General features: G+C 41.1%; 1 protein-coding gene across 1 annotated transcript; it reads right to left on the bottom strand.

Moving 5' to 3' along the window:
- Positions 1–5,386: 5,386 nt before the first annotated feature.
- tgm2b (transglutaminase 2b) lies at positions 5,387–15,560 on the bottom strand. The gene is made up of 13 exons (XM_080891214.1): positions 15,404–15,560; positions 12,331–12,510; positions 11,200–11,418; positions 10,595–10,713; positions 8,787–8,915; positions 8,516–8,693; positions 8,219–8,351; positions 7,817–7,920; positions 7,498–7,737; positions 6,767–7,042; positions 6,519–6,679; positions 6,220–6,356; positions 5,387–5,642 (listed from the first exon to the last, which is right to left on the bottom strand). The coding sequence occupies exons 1-13, from the start codon at positions 15,411–15,413 to the stop codon at positions 5,495–5,497; spliced, it is 2,034 nt and encodes a 677-aa protein (XP_080747340.1). The 5' UTR covers positions 15,414–15,560; the 3' UTR covers positions 5,387–5,494.
- Between the last annotated feature and the right edge of the window lie 1,178 nt (positions 15,561–16,738).

Here is a 16,738-nt window from a genome sequence, read left to right as displayed (position 1 = left end):
GAAAACTGCCCAGCGCATCGCCGGAGCACCACTTCCTGCCATAAAAGACATCTACAGGAAGCGGTGTCTGAAAAGGGCTGGGAAAATCATCAAAGACCCCAGTCACCCATCACATGGACTCTTCACCCTCCTGCCCTCTGGGAGGCGCCACAGGAGCCTCCGGACAAAGACCACCAGGTACCGGAACAGCTTCTTCCCCACAGCTGTCAGACTCCTGAACTCTGCCTCCTGACATCTGACCCACGTTAAACTCATGGACTGAACATACACACACCCACAATGGACAACTGTACCCTCAAACACAATAATAACATGGACTGAACCACCACTCACAACCACTAGCACTTTATATAGCCTCTGTAGAAATTATCCACATATCTCACTTATCTTAACTGCACTACTGTATAGCTCTGTAAATAATCATTCTGTACATTCGATAATCTTTAATCCTACAACTGTTTACAACTTGCATAGTTCCCATTTCTGTATAGCTGTATATCCCAGATTCTGTAAAGTTATTTATTTCATATTCTGTATAGTTTTTTCATATTTATATCCTGTTCATATCCTGTACATAGCTTGTACTCACTACAGCCTGTACATACTTATAGTTATAGAATATTCACAACATACTTCATACCGTGTACATTATAACATACCATAATAGACCCATTTCTGTAATATACTCACATATCTATATTATTGCTAATATATATTGTAATATATCTATATCACTAAAGCACTTCTGGATGGATGCAAACTGCATTTCGTTGCCCTGTACCTGTGCATGTGCAATGACAATAAAGTTGAATTCTATTCTATTCTATTCTATGTTGTGGTCAACTGTATCAAATGCTGCACTGAGATCCAGTAAAACTAGGACTGACATTTTTCCACTGTCTGTGTTCAGACATATGTCATTAAACACTTTGGTCAGAGCGGTTTCAGTGCTGTGGTTCTGTCTAAAACCTGACTGGAAGGCATCGTAGCAATTATTCTGTTTTAAGAAGTAACTGAGCTGTTGGGAAACTGCTTTTTCAATGATCTTACTTAAAAACGGGAGATTTGAGATCGGCCTGTAGTTGTTCATTTGTGTCTTGTCAAGATTGTCCTTTTTCAGTATAGGTTTGATTACAGCAGTTTTTAGTGATTCTGGAAACACACCTGATAATAAAGAAAAGTTGACGATCTGTAACAGGTCTGACTCTAAAGTCTTTGAGACCTTTTTGAAAAAACTTGTTGGCAGGACATCTAAACAGCAGGAGGAGGAGTTCAGTTGACCTAAGATGTCCTCCAGGTCTTTGCTGTTAATAGGTTGAAACTGTTTCATGGTGTTTAAACAGTTTTTTGGTGGACACAGTACATATCCTGGATCTGCTGTTGATGTACCAATTGCTTGTCTAATTTTTTGGATTTTTTCAGTGAAGAATTTGGCAAAGTCATTGCAGGCCATGGTCGAATGAAGTTCAGCTGCCACTGACACAGGGGGGTTTGTTAGCCTGTCAACTGTAGAAAATAAGACCCGAGCATTGTGGCTGTTTTTAGTGATGATGTCAGAGAAGTAGGACCTCCTTGCATTCCTCAGTTGTAAATTATAATTGTGAAGTTTCTCTTTATAAATGTCATAATGAACCTGGAGGTTTGTTTTTCTCCATCTGCGCTCAGCTTTCCTACACTCTCTTTTTTCATTTTTCACCAGTGTGGAGTTTCTCCATGGAGACTTTTTCCTTCCAGAGATAACCTTCACCTTAATGGGAGCAATAGTGTCCATTACATTTAACATGTTAGCATTGAAGCTATTGACGAGCTCATTGACTGACCCTCTGGGCAGGTCAGGTGTTAATGGGAAGACCTGGTTAAAAATTGCACTACTGTGTTCAGTTATACACCGTTTTGTGATCACTGTTGTTGATATATTTGTGTGGGCTGAGATTTTACTTTCAAAGAAAACACAGTAATGATCAGACAGGCCCACATCAGACACAGTAACCTTTGAAATGCTCAGGCCTTTGGAGATCAGTAGGTCAAGAGTGTGTCCTCTATTATGTGTGGCCTCTGTTACATGCTGAGTCAGCCCAAAGTTGCCCAGAGTGTTACTCAGGTCTTTAGTCCCTTTGTCCTGAGGGTTGTCCACATGAATGTTAAAATCCCCAGCAATAATTACACAGTCAAAATCAACACAGATCACAGACAGCAGTTCACTGAGGTCATTAAAAAAGTCTGTGCAGTATTTGGGAGGCCTGTAAACATTAAGAAACACAACTTTGGATGGGGCCTTCAGCTGTAAAGCCACATATTCAAAAGACTGAAAACTTCCAGGAGATAGCTGCTTACATTGAAATGATTCATTAAATAAGACAGCAACCCCTCCTCCTCTCCTGCTCGCCCTGACCTCACTGATAAAACTGTAGTTAGGAGGGGTCGTCTCGATGAGAACAGCTCCACTGTTACTTTGGTCCAACCAAGTTTCAGTTAAAAACATAAAATCAAGGCTGTGCTCAGTGATTAAATCATTAATTAAAAATGTTTTCCCAGCTAGAGATCTAATGTTTAATAAAGCCAACTTAAGTGTTTTAGAGGTATTACTTGTCCCCTCGTGTTTGGGAGCAGTCTGTGGCACACAAGGTATGTTTACTATGTTTAAAGATCTTTTAGAGTGCAGCTCTCTGTGTTTTGACCAGGCCACATGTCTCCTGTCACCTAAAAGTACAGAAATTTTAAAACCTTCTAGTAAACAGGGTCCCAGCTTCTCCTGGGAAAAGTCATCACTGCCATAATCCTCACAGCCCGGACCCTTCACATATCACATATCAGACTGCGGAGACAGGGCATGAAGAGGAACTAAGGGGGGCGAGGCTGGGCAATGTGACTTCGATTGCTCTGTTGAGGGTGGGGCTCGATGGCGAACCTTTGGCCGCTCTGGTGGGGGGTTTATGGGGGACAAAAAGGGATTGGGACGGGGGGTAGATCTGAGCCCAGCATTGACCCGCTCCATCATCTCCTCAGTGAATTTCAGGTGTGGGGAGGAGGGAGAAAGGGAGGGGGAGGAGGGTGATGGCCTGTCAGGGGTTTGGGGGACTGGGGAAGGTCGTGGTCCCTTGTCCTGGTCGTTGGTGTTGTTGAGAGAGTTGGAGGCAAATAGGGACCCCTCTTCTTGCCTTAGATGTCTCTCCTTTCTGAGGCTCTTCCTCAGATGCCATGGATGTCTCTCCTTTCTGAGGCTCTTCCCGGGTGGGGGCAAATGGAGCTCCTCCTCAAGGTTTCTGCTGGGCTTTGTCTGTTCTTGGAGTACTGTTTGTTCCTCTTTATGAGATAACTCCTCGTTTATCTCAGCCTTGGCACCAAGCACAGATGGATGACGTATGGAATAAAACAAGTTGGAGGTGAACAGTTTCACCCCTGACTTGTTAAAATTAAATCCATTTGCTTTGAACAGATGCCTGCGTTCCCAAAAAATATTAAAGTTGTCGATAAAATGCACTGAGTGGTCAGCACATGCTGATATAAGCCATTTATTCAGTGTAAACAACCTGCTGAATCTCTCGTCTCCTCCTCTGACCGACGGTACAGGTCCACTGATGAATACAGCTGCATTCAGAGAGTTTACAGTATTTAATAATCCAGTAAAGTCCCGTTTCAGAACCTCCGACTGTTGTTTGGACACATCGTTTGACCCTGTATGCAGAACAATGTTTGTCACAGTTGGATATTCATCTGCAATTTGAAGAATTCTCTCCTTCAGGTTGTTGACCATATCGTTAGGAAAGCAGAGGACTTTAGTGTTCTTACCGCACATCCTTTGTACATCCTTTACAGCAGAGTCACCCACAATCAGAGTTTCAGGCCTAGCCTTTAGCTTTCCCTGTGGCCTTTCACTTTTCAACAGATTTTCAGACCTTATTTCGCTGCTTTTAGATGGATGGTTGTCCGATATAGATCCAGGGTCCTTTGATAGTGGAGCAAATCTGTTCTGCAGTTTCACATTCAGTTGTTTTGGAGGTTTGTTGTTAACCTTCCTATTCACGGTTGTCCAGTCCTGTTTCCTCCTGTATACAGGGGCAGAAGAGCTTCTCTGTCTCGTAGGAAGTGAAGGCCAGTCGGTTTCAGAGATTTCAGCTCGCTGTGCCCTGCCTGTGATACGTCCTCCCCCTTCCAGGAGACATGATTTATGTCTTGGTTTTGCACCAAGACAGTCTAAGGGGGGATTATCACTTGAGGATTTATAATAATGCACAGTCTACTTTCTTGGTCATGTTATCTGTGCTCCTTAGCTGTGTACTAGCTTGCTCATCGCCATTGTTTTGAATCAAAGGCAAGGTTGTTTCATTTCCACACAGTCCATTTACCTCCACGTTTACTTCTAAGCGATGAATTTTTGTCTCCAGTACTGCAATCTTCTGCAGGAGGCTGTGGTAGTCATCTGTGGAGAGGGAAGGCATCTTGTTGCTAGTTAGCCTAGCGATTAGCACCTTTCCAGGCTATTGAGGCTGCTCGGTGCCCAGACGCTGTAATCAGGCTTCAGCTGTGTCTAGGCCACAGACACACGGAGCGCTGAGGATAAGGTAACCATAAAATGTTGCTGTTTCTGTTAAGAACACTCTAGTCCTAATGATCTACAAGTGTCCAGAAGTTATCGCAGGTAAGCTCACACGGAAAAAAGGGAAAAAATCAGCATAAAAATCAATATAAGAAGCAAAGCATTCAAGAGCAAAGAGATGAAGTGTCCACACTCACAAAGGGGAGGAGCAAAAAAGGGGAGAGGAGATTATGATGATCCTTGTTTTAAGTAAAGCTTTCATTGCAGTAATAACAGAGGGTCATTAAATGATGTAATGTGTTAGGAGACAAAAGATTAGCTTCCAAAGTGTGTTTGAAGTATTCATTTGTAATCTCAGTACATACGGGGAACTAATGCCAGCATGTTTACTAGGGACAGAGATGCTACCATAAAAGGAATATTTGCAGAGTCACAGTGTGCATGTGGAAATGGATCCCATGAGTAAAATAAAATATTCAGGATTGGCTGTGATTAGCCAGGGAAATATTTACTGTATATAAACAACAAGAGAAAAAGCATCATAAACACAGCTCCTCCATATTGCCTTTGCTGTAGTTAGTCCAAATGTGTTGACTGTCATATAATACGCAAACAAAAACCTACACATTGCATTCTCAGTCACGTGGAAACAAAGGCTGTTACTGACTGGCAAACAAGATTTTTAATTTTGTCAAATAACACATAATACCTAAAATCATCAGACTGTGGCTGGCATCGGTGAGTACAAAGCATTCATAAATCACAGTAAAAAAAAAATTGGGCTCAGACTAAAGTATATATCCACATAGTAATCCCTAATAAACAAGAGAGGAGACAGTAAGAAAGCACTGGAGCAGAAAGGCACTAAACTCGATTCATTGTCTAATCTTTAAATGCCTGGTCTGAAAAAAAGAGTAAGAATAATTCCATTTAATGGATTACGGACATTGAAAGGCTTTATTTTCCAATAATCACGTTTCTGTAGCCCTTGACATGACACAGCTTGTTACTGTCGAAGTCAACCACCAGCTTTCTCAGTCCAGAATGGGTGGGTGTGAAGTAGATTTTCACCTTGGCATCTTCACCAGGTCCCACTGGTCCCAGCCTGCAGGAAAAAAGTTTAAATATTACTTTTGAGGCAACACCAGAAGGTTTATATCACAGTCCTGTGATTGCATAGACATTTCAATAATTCCTGCTGTCAAACAAACCATGATACTTGTGACTATTTATGGCAATGGTGCAGTTGGAGTTGAAGTGTTTGAATTGCTCTGAAGAGTTTGGCTAAACATAGTCGTGGTAAAAGAAAAATAGCAGGCACATTGCTCATCAGTCATGGAGTCAGAAACACAAAGCTGGATTTATGTAAAGTAAATTATTGGACACTGTTCAAACACTCAATGAGGAGATACTCCTCCTATCTTCTTCTGTTGAGCAATCATAAGGAATCCGTTTGGTAATTTATTTTCTCTCCTGCCTGCTCCAGTGACCTCCTGTCCTGACTAAACAGCAGCACATTCAGCCAGACATTCGGGTGCTGAACGGAGACTTGGCAGCAAAACGTGAAACAATATGACACAAATCTCATAATTCAAATTGGGAAGTAACATTTCCATTACAGACAGTAATAATTTTTAAAAGGTTGTCTTGAAAAAAGACAAATATCTTAATGGCTTAATGACCTCTCAGTAATGATGCCTCCCCCTGTCAGGTTGGCCCCTTCGATGCTGAAGCAGCAGTTCTCCAGTCTCTCTGGCAGAGGGTTTTGAAGGGTGATCTCTGCAGCCAGCTTCCGATTCTCCTTTGGTTCTCCCAGGATCTGTTCAGAAACAGGCCAAAAATTATGATCACTCTCAGATGAAGCTCATAATGCTGCTTATCTCATAACAATCATGCATGACATTGGTTATATTTGTTCAGGTCACTTCTGGGTTTTAAAGACCCCAAAAGTTTGTATTTTGTCACATATCTTGCTACTCACCCTGACTTTGATTTCAGGGTTGTCCAGTACAACATTTCTCACTGCCAGTGTTGTATCTCCAGTGGTATAGTCCAGCAGCAGAGCTGCCAGACGGATTAGGTTGTCCTCAGTGATCTGACCACCGTATTTGGAGTAGTTCAGCCTTAGTGGAACTTTCCTCTCTGGAAGGACGTAGACATTATATTTTAAACTTACAGTGAAAAGAAAAGTCTGTACTAACGTTCTCTATCAGCGGTGAGCTTACTTACCTCCTCCAGGGGAAAGCTCAACATTGAGTAGATCTTTGAAGCCGCAGTTCCCTCCCATAAACCCATTATAGGACAGCGCGCAGGATCCAAACAACAGGCGGCACTTCTTCTCACTTTGTGTGTTGTTAGTAACCACAGCAAACACATCAAAGTCACAGCCCTTCCTCATATCTGATGTCACCTTGATATTGAGGTGCAGGCCTTGATTCTGTTGCTGCTGGAGCAGCTTGTTTTGATGGTCAGCTTTCTTAAAAGCCTCCCGCTCTTCAGCAGATCCTGTGAGTATTGAAGCGACATCATGGCTTAAATAACAGAAGCCTCGGCCCATATGCCTTGCCATGCTGTATAATCAATTTCTACAGTATATTTGAACCAAAGTGATAAAGTGTGTGTAGGAGTAAATGAGCCTAAGGGTGTTCTGAGTTGACTTTATGTACAATAGGGGGAATGCAAACACTGATAAGCAATTCAGGAATGTAGCTAGAAAGTGACCCTGGTTTTACCTACAGGTATGAGGGAATGATTTCCACGCACACTTACGGTGTGTGAAAAACTGGGCAAAAGTACAATGAATGCAAACATGTGAGACCATGTTGGATGAGGCGTGCATGGTAAATCCCTCTTTGCATTGCAAACAAGTGTTTAAATAGTACATCTTGGGTAAATATCTATTTTTTTCAAAAGAGAAAGAACTTATTTGATTCAGCTGGAGTGCTAAAAGTTTGATCTACCTTCAGGGTATTTGTAGAGATGAGTGATGTCCTCTCTGGCATCACTGCCCACACTCTTGGTGCTGATCTTTTGGCCAACGAGTGCATTGGAAGAAACTTTCGATGTGCTGCCATCCTTCTTCTTCATGAATGTGATCACATCAGCATTGACCTCAGCAAAGACAAAGGGGGCATCGTACTTGAACGTGAGCTCACCTTCCTTAATGGCTCTGACAGGGGTGGGGCCACAGCAGTACACCCCTGAGGGAAACGGGGGGAAAGACACAGTGAGCACGTTACTTGATAAAACAACATGCTTTAGATGGACAGTCTTTCTTACCTTCACTCTTCTCCTGAGGCGTGGGGTCATAGGCCTGCCAACCATTAAAGTCAGGTTTAAGGTCAGGTCTAGTCATCCAGTTCTCTACCCAGCAGTGATAGTTCCTGTAGATACAATGCATACCATAAAATGGATAGCATAATAGAAACATACTGCATGGTCATATGTATTACAACCATGCATCACATGCAAAAACATTATGGCCACCCTTGCCACACCTCTTCATTACTCCAGACCCAGCTGCCCTAACCAAAGTAACTCAGGTCTTCACACTTGCCCCATGACACAACAGATTCACGCTGAGTATAGCCTGTGGATTCTCTCATTTCAAGATAGTCAGTGATTTAAATTGAATCTGTGAGCTGTCCCACCATTTGTGAGTCAACTTAAAAGAGTTCTCACCAGATCATTTCTTTGGATTGAATGAGTTCTCCATTTTCATTGACATAGCGTTCAATCACCAGGTTGCTGTTGGTGTCATGTGCAGACAGATAGTTGGTTACAAGTCGGCAGGGGATGCCCAGGGCCCTGGAAACTGACAAGGTTTAACAATAACTTAAGTATTATCATATTTAAAAGATGAACAAAATGCATATCATAAATATGTGCTTATATGTAGGATATAATGTTTTGTCTGCTTGAGTCTAAGCAAGCGGTTTTTAGAGATAGGCTACCAAGCCTGGCTCTGTGCTATCTTACCTGAGCAGGCCACTGCAGCAAACACCCAGCACTGTCCATAGCGAACAGGCTGACAGGCTTGTGTGTCCCAGTTGCGCAGGATTTCCACACTTCCCCTCCATAACATGGGGCTGACGCCTCCTTCATAGTCACCTGTCCATTTTCCCAGCAACACCCCTTTGTCATCATTGCAATTCACCTGCCAGGCAAAAGAAACGTGTCTATGAAAATTAACAAAGAGAAACAATACTCTCTCAAAATGAAAGAATATCGAGAAGTCAAAAGGACAAACCATAGCACTCAGCACTCTGGACACGTAAATGGGATTTCTTCTCCCTGAGCAGTCCTTGCCAGGATTTTTCAGATATTTAGGATTCATATCGAGAATCCTCAGACAGACATCCAGGATTCCACTTTCAAACTGTACCGCAACATAAGACACATAACTGCAGATTAAGTGTGAGCGGAAAAATAACAAAACTAGGCATGTCATGGCAGGCACATGCTTTATAAAAATAAATAAATACAACAAATCTGAAATACAATGCAAGTCAAAACTTTGAGCATACCCAATCATTCATATACAATACTGTTTTCATTCAGAATGACGGGGAATTAAGGCTTCCACATTTTATAACAAGGGAGGTTATCCTTTATTTTTGCAGATATTGTGCTTCTGCTGCTAAAAATCACATTTACAGTGATTTAAAGTATACTTTGTAGTGGACAGCAGGGCTTACTGCCTTCAAATTCAACCTATGTCCATACTTCAGGAAGCAGAGGACTAAAGGGACTTCACTCAGAATTTTAAAGGGGAAACAGACTGATTTCTGGCAGGGCATGATGTGGAGGATATTCAGGCATTAAAGCAGGAAGGTAAAAATTCAGAGGAAGAGATACCAGCTTTTGAAGAGTCACGTCATGGAAAAACTGATGGAACGCACCATCCATTAACCTCCTAACACTCAACAATTCATTCTTGCCCTATGTGAGGGATGCAAGTTTGAGACCTATACATCAACCAAAGTATATGTGTTGTATCTCAGGCCTACTGCAGTGTAAAGAGGACATCCTGGGCTTTCTATTGATGCTGCATTTTATTGCCACAAGGGAGGTTAAGTGATCTGATATTATTATTCTTTTGTTAAAAATTGGTTCTTCATTATTACATTCTTGTCTTTATTTTACCAAGAGCTCAGAAATTTACAGTAATTTTAGCACTTTCAAAACAAAACTTTTATTCAGTGTCTTTGTAGTGCACAGCAGGACTTCCAGCTCTCATTTGTAGAAGGGGAGTCAGACGTATAGCTGTCTGGGGATGAGTTGCCAGGTGAAAGAGGCTGATATTATAACAGTAAAGTGAAAGCTCAAAGGAGTTGGCCGAGCAAGTACAAACATGATTTTCAGGGTTTTTATTGGGTTGTTTTTTTTTTTATCAGTTTTATTGTTAACTCAGTTTCCCTGGGTCTTTTCCCCTGTGTTATGAATAAATCTTCTTCTTTTTGGTACCTCCACTGGTTTTATTTTGTTGTAACACAACAATATATATTGTCGGACACAAACCGGTCCGAGGCGCAAAAAAGCTTGTTAGGGCTCTGAAGTTTTTCATTACAATATCTAGTCGGGGAAATAGGAGTATTTTCACTAGAAATCAACTCTATTGAAACTGGGCTGAAATATCTGTGTTCATGGCATGATCCGAATACCCTAGCATCTGAATGTACCATGTCCCAGTTACAGCCAGTTCAATAGGTTAGGAGAGACTCTTTAAGATTAGACAGTCCATCAAAGTAACAAATGATCCTAATTTCTCTAATAAGGGAAGAAGGGAAACTGTCCTCTGGAAACTGAATTGTAGAAAGGGAGTGCTTAAAAAATCAGAATAGGAAAACATTATCTTCTGGCTCTCAGGATCCTACTAAAGAAAATACTACTTTATCATGCTGTCCACCCTCTTTATGTATCCAGATCTAGATGTATTTTTCTGTTATCAGAATGAGTGCGGTTCACTCCCTCACCGCTCTGGCACTGTGTGAACTTATATAACTGATTATGTGGATAATGTAGGCAGGCTGATTGTGTCAGTGTTGTTGCTGGCACCTGTCCAAAATTCCAGGGAGTAGGTATGGGATGTTTGTAGGCTCCTCGAAAGATGATCCCATCCTGAGCTAAGACATACTCTGCCAAATTCTCCTTGTTGTCCATGTATACTGCATCACCTGTTGCCAAGAGACATTACAAACATTAATACATGCCTTAATACATGTCCTAACTAGGGTGTAAATGATGTACTGCTGGTCTTTAACTATTGGAAACTGCCTATTGAAAACACAAGAGTGTAAAATACTATTATGTACCAAAGGAAAGACTACAGGCTGCTGCTGGAAAGGTTAGTGCTAGCTCAGCTCAAAAGTAAACACAAGTGAAGTAGCTGACATGTTACAGCTGTCTTCTGTCTATAATCCTCTTTTTCAATCTTTCTCTTTCATTCACTTTCAATCCAGTGCTTCAAAACTATTCCAACAAAGGAATATTCAGCTCAAGGCTGAACTATTGCTTAAAAATCACAACATAGTTGTTTGACTATGCAACCGTTCCCTTAAATGGTCTCTTCACTCGTGCAACTGAAAAGTTCCTGCAATAAACAGGATCATCAAAGTGAGTCTTAACAAGAGCCCCTTGTGCGACAGCTTCTGTTTACCCACCTGGACACCAGGGATTAAAGAGCAGGATGAACTCGATCCTCGCAGAGTGCCCCAGGGTCAGGGTGTAGCGGCCTATAGGTGCATCTGGTGCAGAGCAGATTGACAGGGCCACCATGTCTCCGGGTGGACTGGTGACAGCAGCACTCCAGCCGGAAGTGTCAATGCTGGCAGACAGACCAAAAGAGGCCCTGGTGCCATACTGTTCAGAGGGTTGAGGACCTGCATGAAACCCCAAATATAGTTAGAAGTCTGAGTCTGAAAGAAGAGGCAGAGATCCTAGTGAAACAGTCGTAGCTAGGGAATGTAAACTTACAGTATGTCTTCTGATTTGTGGATATCATAATAGATTAGTAATTCATTCCTAAATTCTGCTGTGTTAAACGAATTTAAAATCATTTGTGTTCACTTTAATCCACAGAGCCAACTCTTTGACATCTCCCACTCAGCCAGCTAAAGCAAGGGCAAGCTTTGGGCTCACACACTGGGGGGGGTGAACGGTGCCGCTCTTATCCATTAAAGCACATTCGACTTTCAAAGGCTGATATCATTATCTGTGATTATACACACGCTTTCCTCTTGGCGAGCAACATTTCCTGTTTAAAGAGTTTCATTCGATGGTCTGCAACAAGTTGACTTATCGTGCTCTTCATAAGAGACTTATCCAAATATTAGAAGAGGACAAGAGACAGAGAGCTTTCACTGTTTGTACTGCAAAAAATTTAAGATATAGTTTCTAGGGCTGCAAAGAATAACAACTAAGGTCATAGAGGATAGAAATGGAAACATCTTTCAGCTACTGTAACTGAGCCCAGTGTGAAAAGGGTGTTGCACTATTGCTGATCGCTGAAGACGGGAACATGACTTCCCTTTCCATAAACTTTGTTTCTTTCCCTTCTCATTCTTGAATAGGCAACAATGAAAATAGTGACAGCATAAACACATGGTAATAAATGGTTTCAAGTTGCTGCTAACTTCCTGAATGAGAGGACACAATGCTTTTCCTATTCCTATTGTGTAGGGAAAGTTTTATTCATTCAATTTTCCAATTGTTTTGATACAGACCATATAAACTTCATAAAAGAACACATGTATATGATATAAATATTATAATACAAGAATCAGGAGCAGTACCTGTTTCTGCAACAAAATCAAGTGAGCTGACTCCTGGCTGGTAGCTTCCAGAGCGAAGGTACAGGCTGATTGAGAAAGGCTGGCCTCTCCTCACAATGAGACGATCAATGCCATTGAGATCGGTGCGATGGTCAGTGTTGTTGAACTCGCACTCCAAGTTCCAGCGATCGATGTCCAGAGCTAAAATGGAGAGAGGGAGGGAAAAAAACGTGAATAAAAAAAGAAAGTATTTAAGTAGTATTTAAAATATGCAGTATAGTCTATAAAGAACCATTTGGTAATGAGAGTTTCTATTATTCTTTATAAAAATGCAGATCAAGAAAAAAAACACAAAGAGTAAAAGAGTATCTGCATATAATATATTTACAATAATCAAACACTGTCTGCAGCACATTTAGCTGAGTACACACACAGCTACTACACAACTACTGACAGAAATTATACAGTGTAAATGCTATTTATATTAAACAATACTGACATATCCATACTTACAATTTTTACTTCTAAAAACATCTCTTACCTAGTAATTTCTCTCAATGCTGACCTAAAAAGTTGGATTTTTAGTCCAGAATAATCATTTAGATTTGTGAAGTTCATTAGTCATGGCCTTGTTTCTTATAATGATAGGAAAAAATATACCTCTATGCATATGGAGCACATGATGCAATGTCGCAAAAAAGTGGAAGCTTTATGAAACCTATTTGCTGTGTAGGACATCGGGAACTCTAATAAAATCAAAAGTGTCCAACAAATACTTTTTAAAAAATGATCAGTTAACTGAAAAAGTGCAGTTAACAAGGTCTGGATTTCCTGTGTCGCAGCTGTGGATGTGGCACATAATCTAAAAAACATAAAACAACTGCTTTGTTTGTTCCTTCTGCTTGTGATGACTTCACTTTGAAATTAAACTGCAGACTGTAGGATGCTCTGTCTTTTCCAACATTCAAGGATGATATTATCTGACAGATCTTCCTGTATTAATTTACCAGAAGCTAAACCCAGACAGTCACTCCCTTCACGCTCCAGTGTCCTTTGTAACTTAAAGAATCCCACCCTTTGATTAAAGGCCCACCTATATGATGACTCAGAGATTCTCTTGCTGCTGTGTAACCACTGGTCATCTGCACTGTGACATGTCATGTTAGCCTCTCCCTATGTATTATTCCTTGCAAACTTAATGCTTGAAACAGACATGAGGTGGTAGTCACAAGGCTAGGAGAGACTTAAGTAAACAAAGGCTCGACTAGAAAAAGTTCCTGCGGTTTTACATGAAATCCATAGGGGCTCATTCCTCAGTATTTGGCATGGCTCTGATGTTTTACTGATCTTGAACTTAGTCCGGTCTTAACTGAAGACACGTTAGTGCAGTGTATTCTGACACAGCTGGAGAGTGTAGTCAGAGCATAATGAGGGCTTTTCTGTTTAGTCTGTTCATGATCCCAAACCAATCAACACATATTTGAAAAAAAAATGTAAGCATTGCACTGAAGCACAATTATTATGTCAAGTTATATAGGAGCCATCTGGAGACAAGGAAGTCCAATAAAACATGCCCTCAGCTTACACAATGTGAAAACAATTACTTAGATTAATAACACATGGATGTCTGTCACCTTAAACCTTTAGAGACAACAGGCTAATGGTGCAGTGGGGAACTGACATCATCCTCTCTGCAGGGCTCTGGAGGCTTGTTGCGGCTACATTGATAGTACAAAAGGCAAGTATTTTGATTTGCTCCCGTAATTGAACATAATGTTTCATTTAAAGCGGAGCAGCTTTGGTATGTCATATGGTATGCATGTGTGGTGTGAAGACAAACTGAATGCATGTAACTGGGTTGCAGTTTATCCTGCAGGGTTGCGTAAATTATAAGGACAGCACTCCATTTTAAACTGAACGGGCCAAAATTCCTAAGCTCCGACCCTCCCTCTTTTTCTAACGTTTACATACTGAACACACCCACTCTCCACTTCCAGTCTACCAACCATGAGCCACACACCACAGTCGCCCCCCCCCCCCCCCCCCCCCCCCCCCCCCGGTGATGTGTGGATCATGGTTAGCATCACTGAGGCCACTATGAGCCTCATAAGGAAAATTACACAAAGTCTAGCTGGGGACAAGTGTGCATGAGCTGGTACAGTCGACACTGTTTAAAATCCTGGAGAAATAAACAGGGAAAAACACTCTGAACTTTTCAGTCTTCAAGGAGACACCCAGGTTGACTGAGGTTCTCCTTCAAAAGTTCATTCAGATTTAAATAAATGCTCTGTGCACATTCAGCATATGGAAAACAAATGTTGCTTATTTATAAGAAGTTAGTGTAAGCATGACCAACTACAATTTGTTCGGAGGTGCGCTGGCAGACGGTTAGGCTGCTATTAAAGTGTCCAGCTGCCCTCCACAGATATTTTTGGTATGTTGCGGTGTTTGACTTCACACACAGGTGGGCAACTTTTTATGTTTTTGAATTATTGGGGATTCCTATTAAACAGAAATGACGTGCTGTTTGTGGAGTTATGAATTTCTTAGCAGCACCATCCGAATTCTTTCTTGGTCCTCTGTGAGCCTATAAAGAAAGCACTGGTTAAGTAATGGAAGCACCAGCTGCTCTCAGCTGCTATTATTAAGTGTTAGGGACCTTAGAAGGCAATCATCTTCTCAAATATAAAGGTGAAACATTTTTTTAGATCTTCAGATCCTTGATGAAAATGTGACATCGCTATATACAGCAGTACGGTGCTGAAGTGAATAGTGATGACTTCAGACAGCAGTGGAAATCTTTGGCACCGTGCCTGCAGGTTAAGAGTGAAAGTTTCACCTCCTAAACATGCACTTCTCTACAAAACTCTGTAACTAAACATCACAGTCACATTAACATAGACATAGTGGGATAATAATGAACATCCATGCTGACCCGAATGAATGACTCAAAACAACACATGTAACAATATTGATTTTTTTTTTATACTGAGTAAGGTCTTAACTATTTCTATCAAATTCTACGTATTAAAGACCTCTTCGTGCAAAAGATAACATCACCATAAAATTAGTAAGGAGGCACCATACAACTTACCTTGAGCCATGACTATTTCTGTGCTTGTTGACCAAACTGTGTATTCAGGCAGTCTTCAGCTGAGAGAGGAATTTTATGTGTGTCTCTGTTGCTCTCTGCCCTATTTGTAGTCCTCGTTGTGTTTGACAGTCTGGTAGTGGGTGTGACGTGACCCTCCCCTGGAGAGGGAGAGAGAGAGAGGGAGAGAGGGAGAGAGAGAGCTTAGCTAAGACCAATAGTGAGCGCCTGCTACAAAAACACACACGCGCACGCACACACATACACACAAACAGAGGAACTACTATACTTCTTCAGTGATTCATTACACACCCTATGTCAAGTAGGCTGAACGAATAGTAAAGTGCTGTAGTGATTTTGCAATGATCAGCATAGTTTACTGGAAAACAACAGCAGGTTACCGAGTGCACTACGAGCTATCGTATTTAAAAAGTTTCAAAAACATTTAAAAAAGAGAGAAAAATTAATACAGCTTCAGGCAGCATATATATAACAAAGAAGTTGAGCAGGTAACAGAGACCATGGCAGCTTCATCTAATCATCTTTTAAACAGGGTTGTAAGCCAATTGGCTGAGAAAAACATGTTCCAGCAGATAAAACATTTGGGGAAATATGTTGTCATCATCTGATAATGTTTGTGAGATTTCCTCAGAAGATAACCTTTGCCAATCTAAACAAAGATTGTAGGTTGAAAAAAATACATAACAGCAGGTCAGTCAGCACGGTGAGACAAATTTTCATTTTTTCCCCTTCAAGTCTTCTCAGAATTCTCTGGAATTTCCACAGAGAAGAGTTATTAAGTCATGGCAATGTATCATTTATTTTCTCCAGAATGCATTTTAGCACAATACACACTCTGGGGTTGTTTTTTTTGTTTTGTTTTGTTTTTCAAAATTGCCAGCTTTTGTCCAGCTTTTGTTTTTATACATCAAACCCCTTCTCCCTTTCCGTTTGTGCAGATTTTGTTTAACCGAGGTTGACTCGCACATATTGAAAAATAAGTCCATTGCTGTCCACAGTTGTAAACTAATTTGACCTGTGAACATTTTTCAGTGTTTTTCATAAAACTCTGATTGCTTGAAATTGATATTTTGAATATTACCAATCCCCCTACACCCTCCCAGTTAAGCAACAGCCTCCGAAACCAGCTGAAAAATAAAGGTATTGAGGAAATGCCAGAAAACTGCACCTGAAGCTAACAGCAAAACCGAATCAGTGCCTATAGACTCCTATGTTAAAATGTCTACATTTATAGCTTTAAAAGGCATATTTTACACACTTCTATGAAAACAGTTTAAGTCTAATTTCTCCCATCATAGGCTGGCTGGCTTTTCTAAC

The sequence above is a fragment of the Rhamphochromis sp. 'chilingali' genome (assembly GCF_963969265.1).
Source record: "Rhamphochromis sp. 'chilingali' genome assembly, chromosome: 9".
In the NCBI taxonomy this organism is placed as follows: Eukaryota; Metazoa; Chordata; class Actinopteri; order Cichliformes; family Cichlidae; genus Rhamphochromis; species Rhamphochromis sp. 'chilingali'.
The sequence above is the reverse complement of the archived record's forward strand: the minus strand, read 5'-3'. Positions and strand labels throughout refer to the sequence as shown.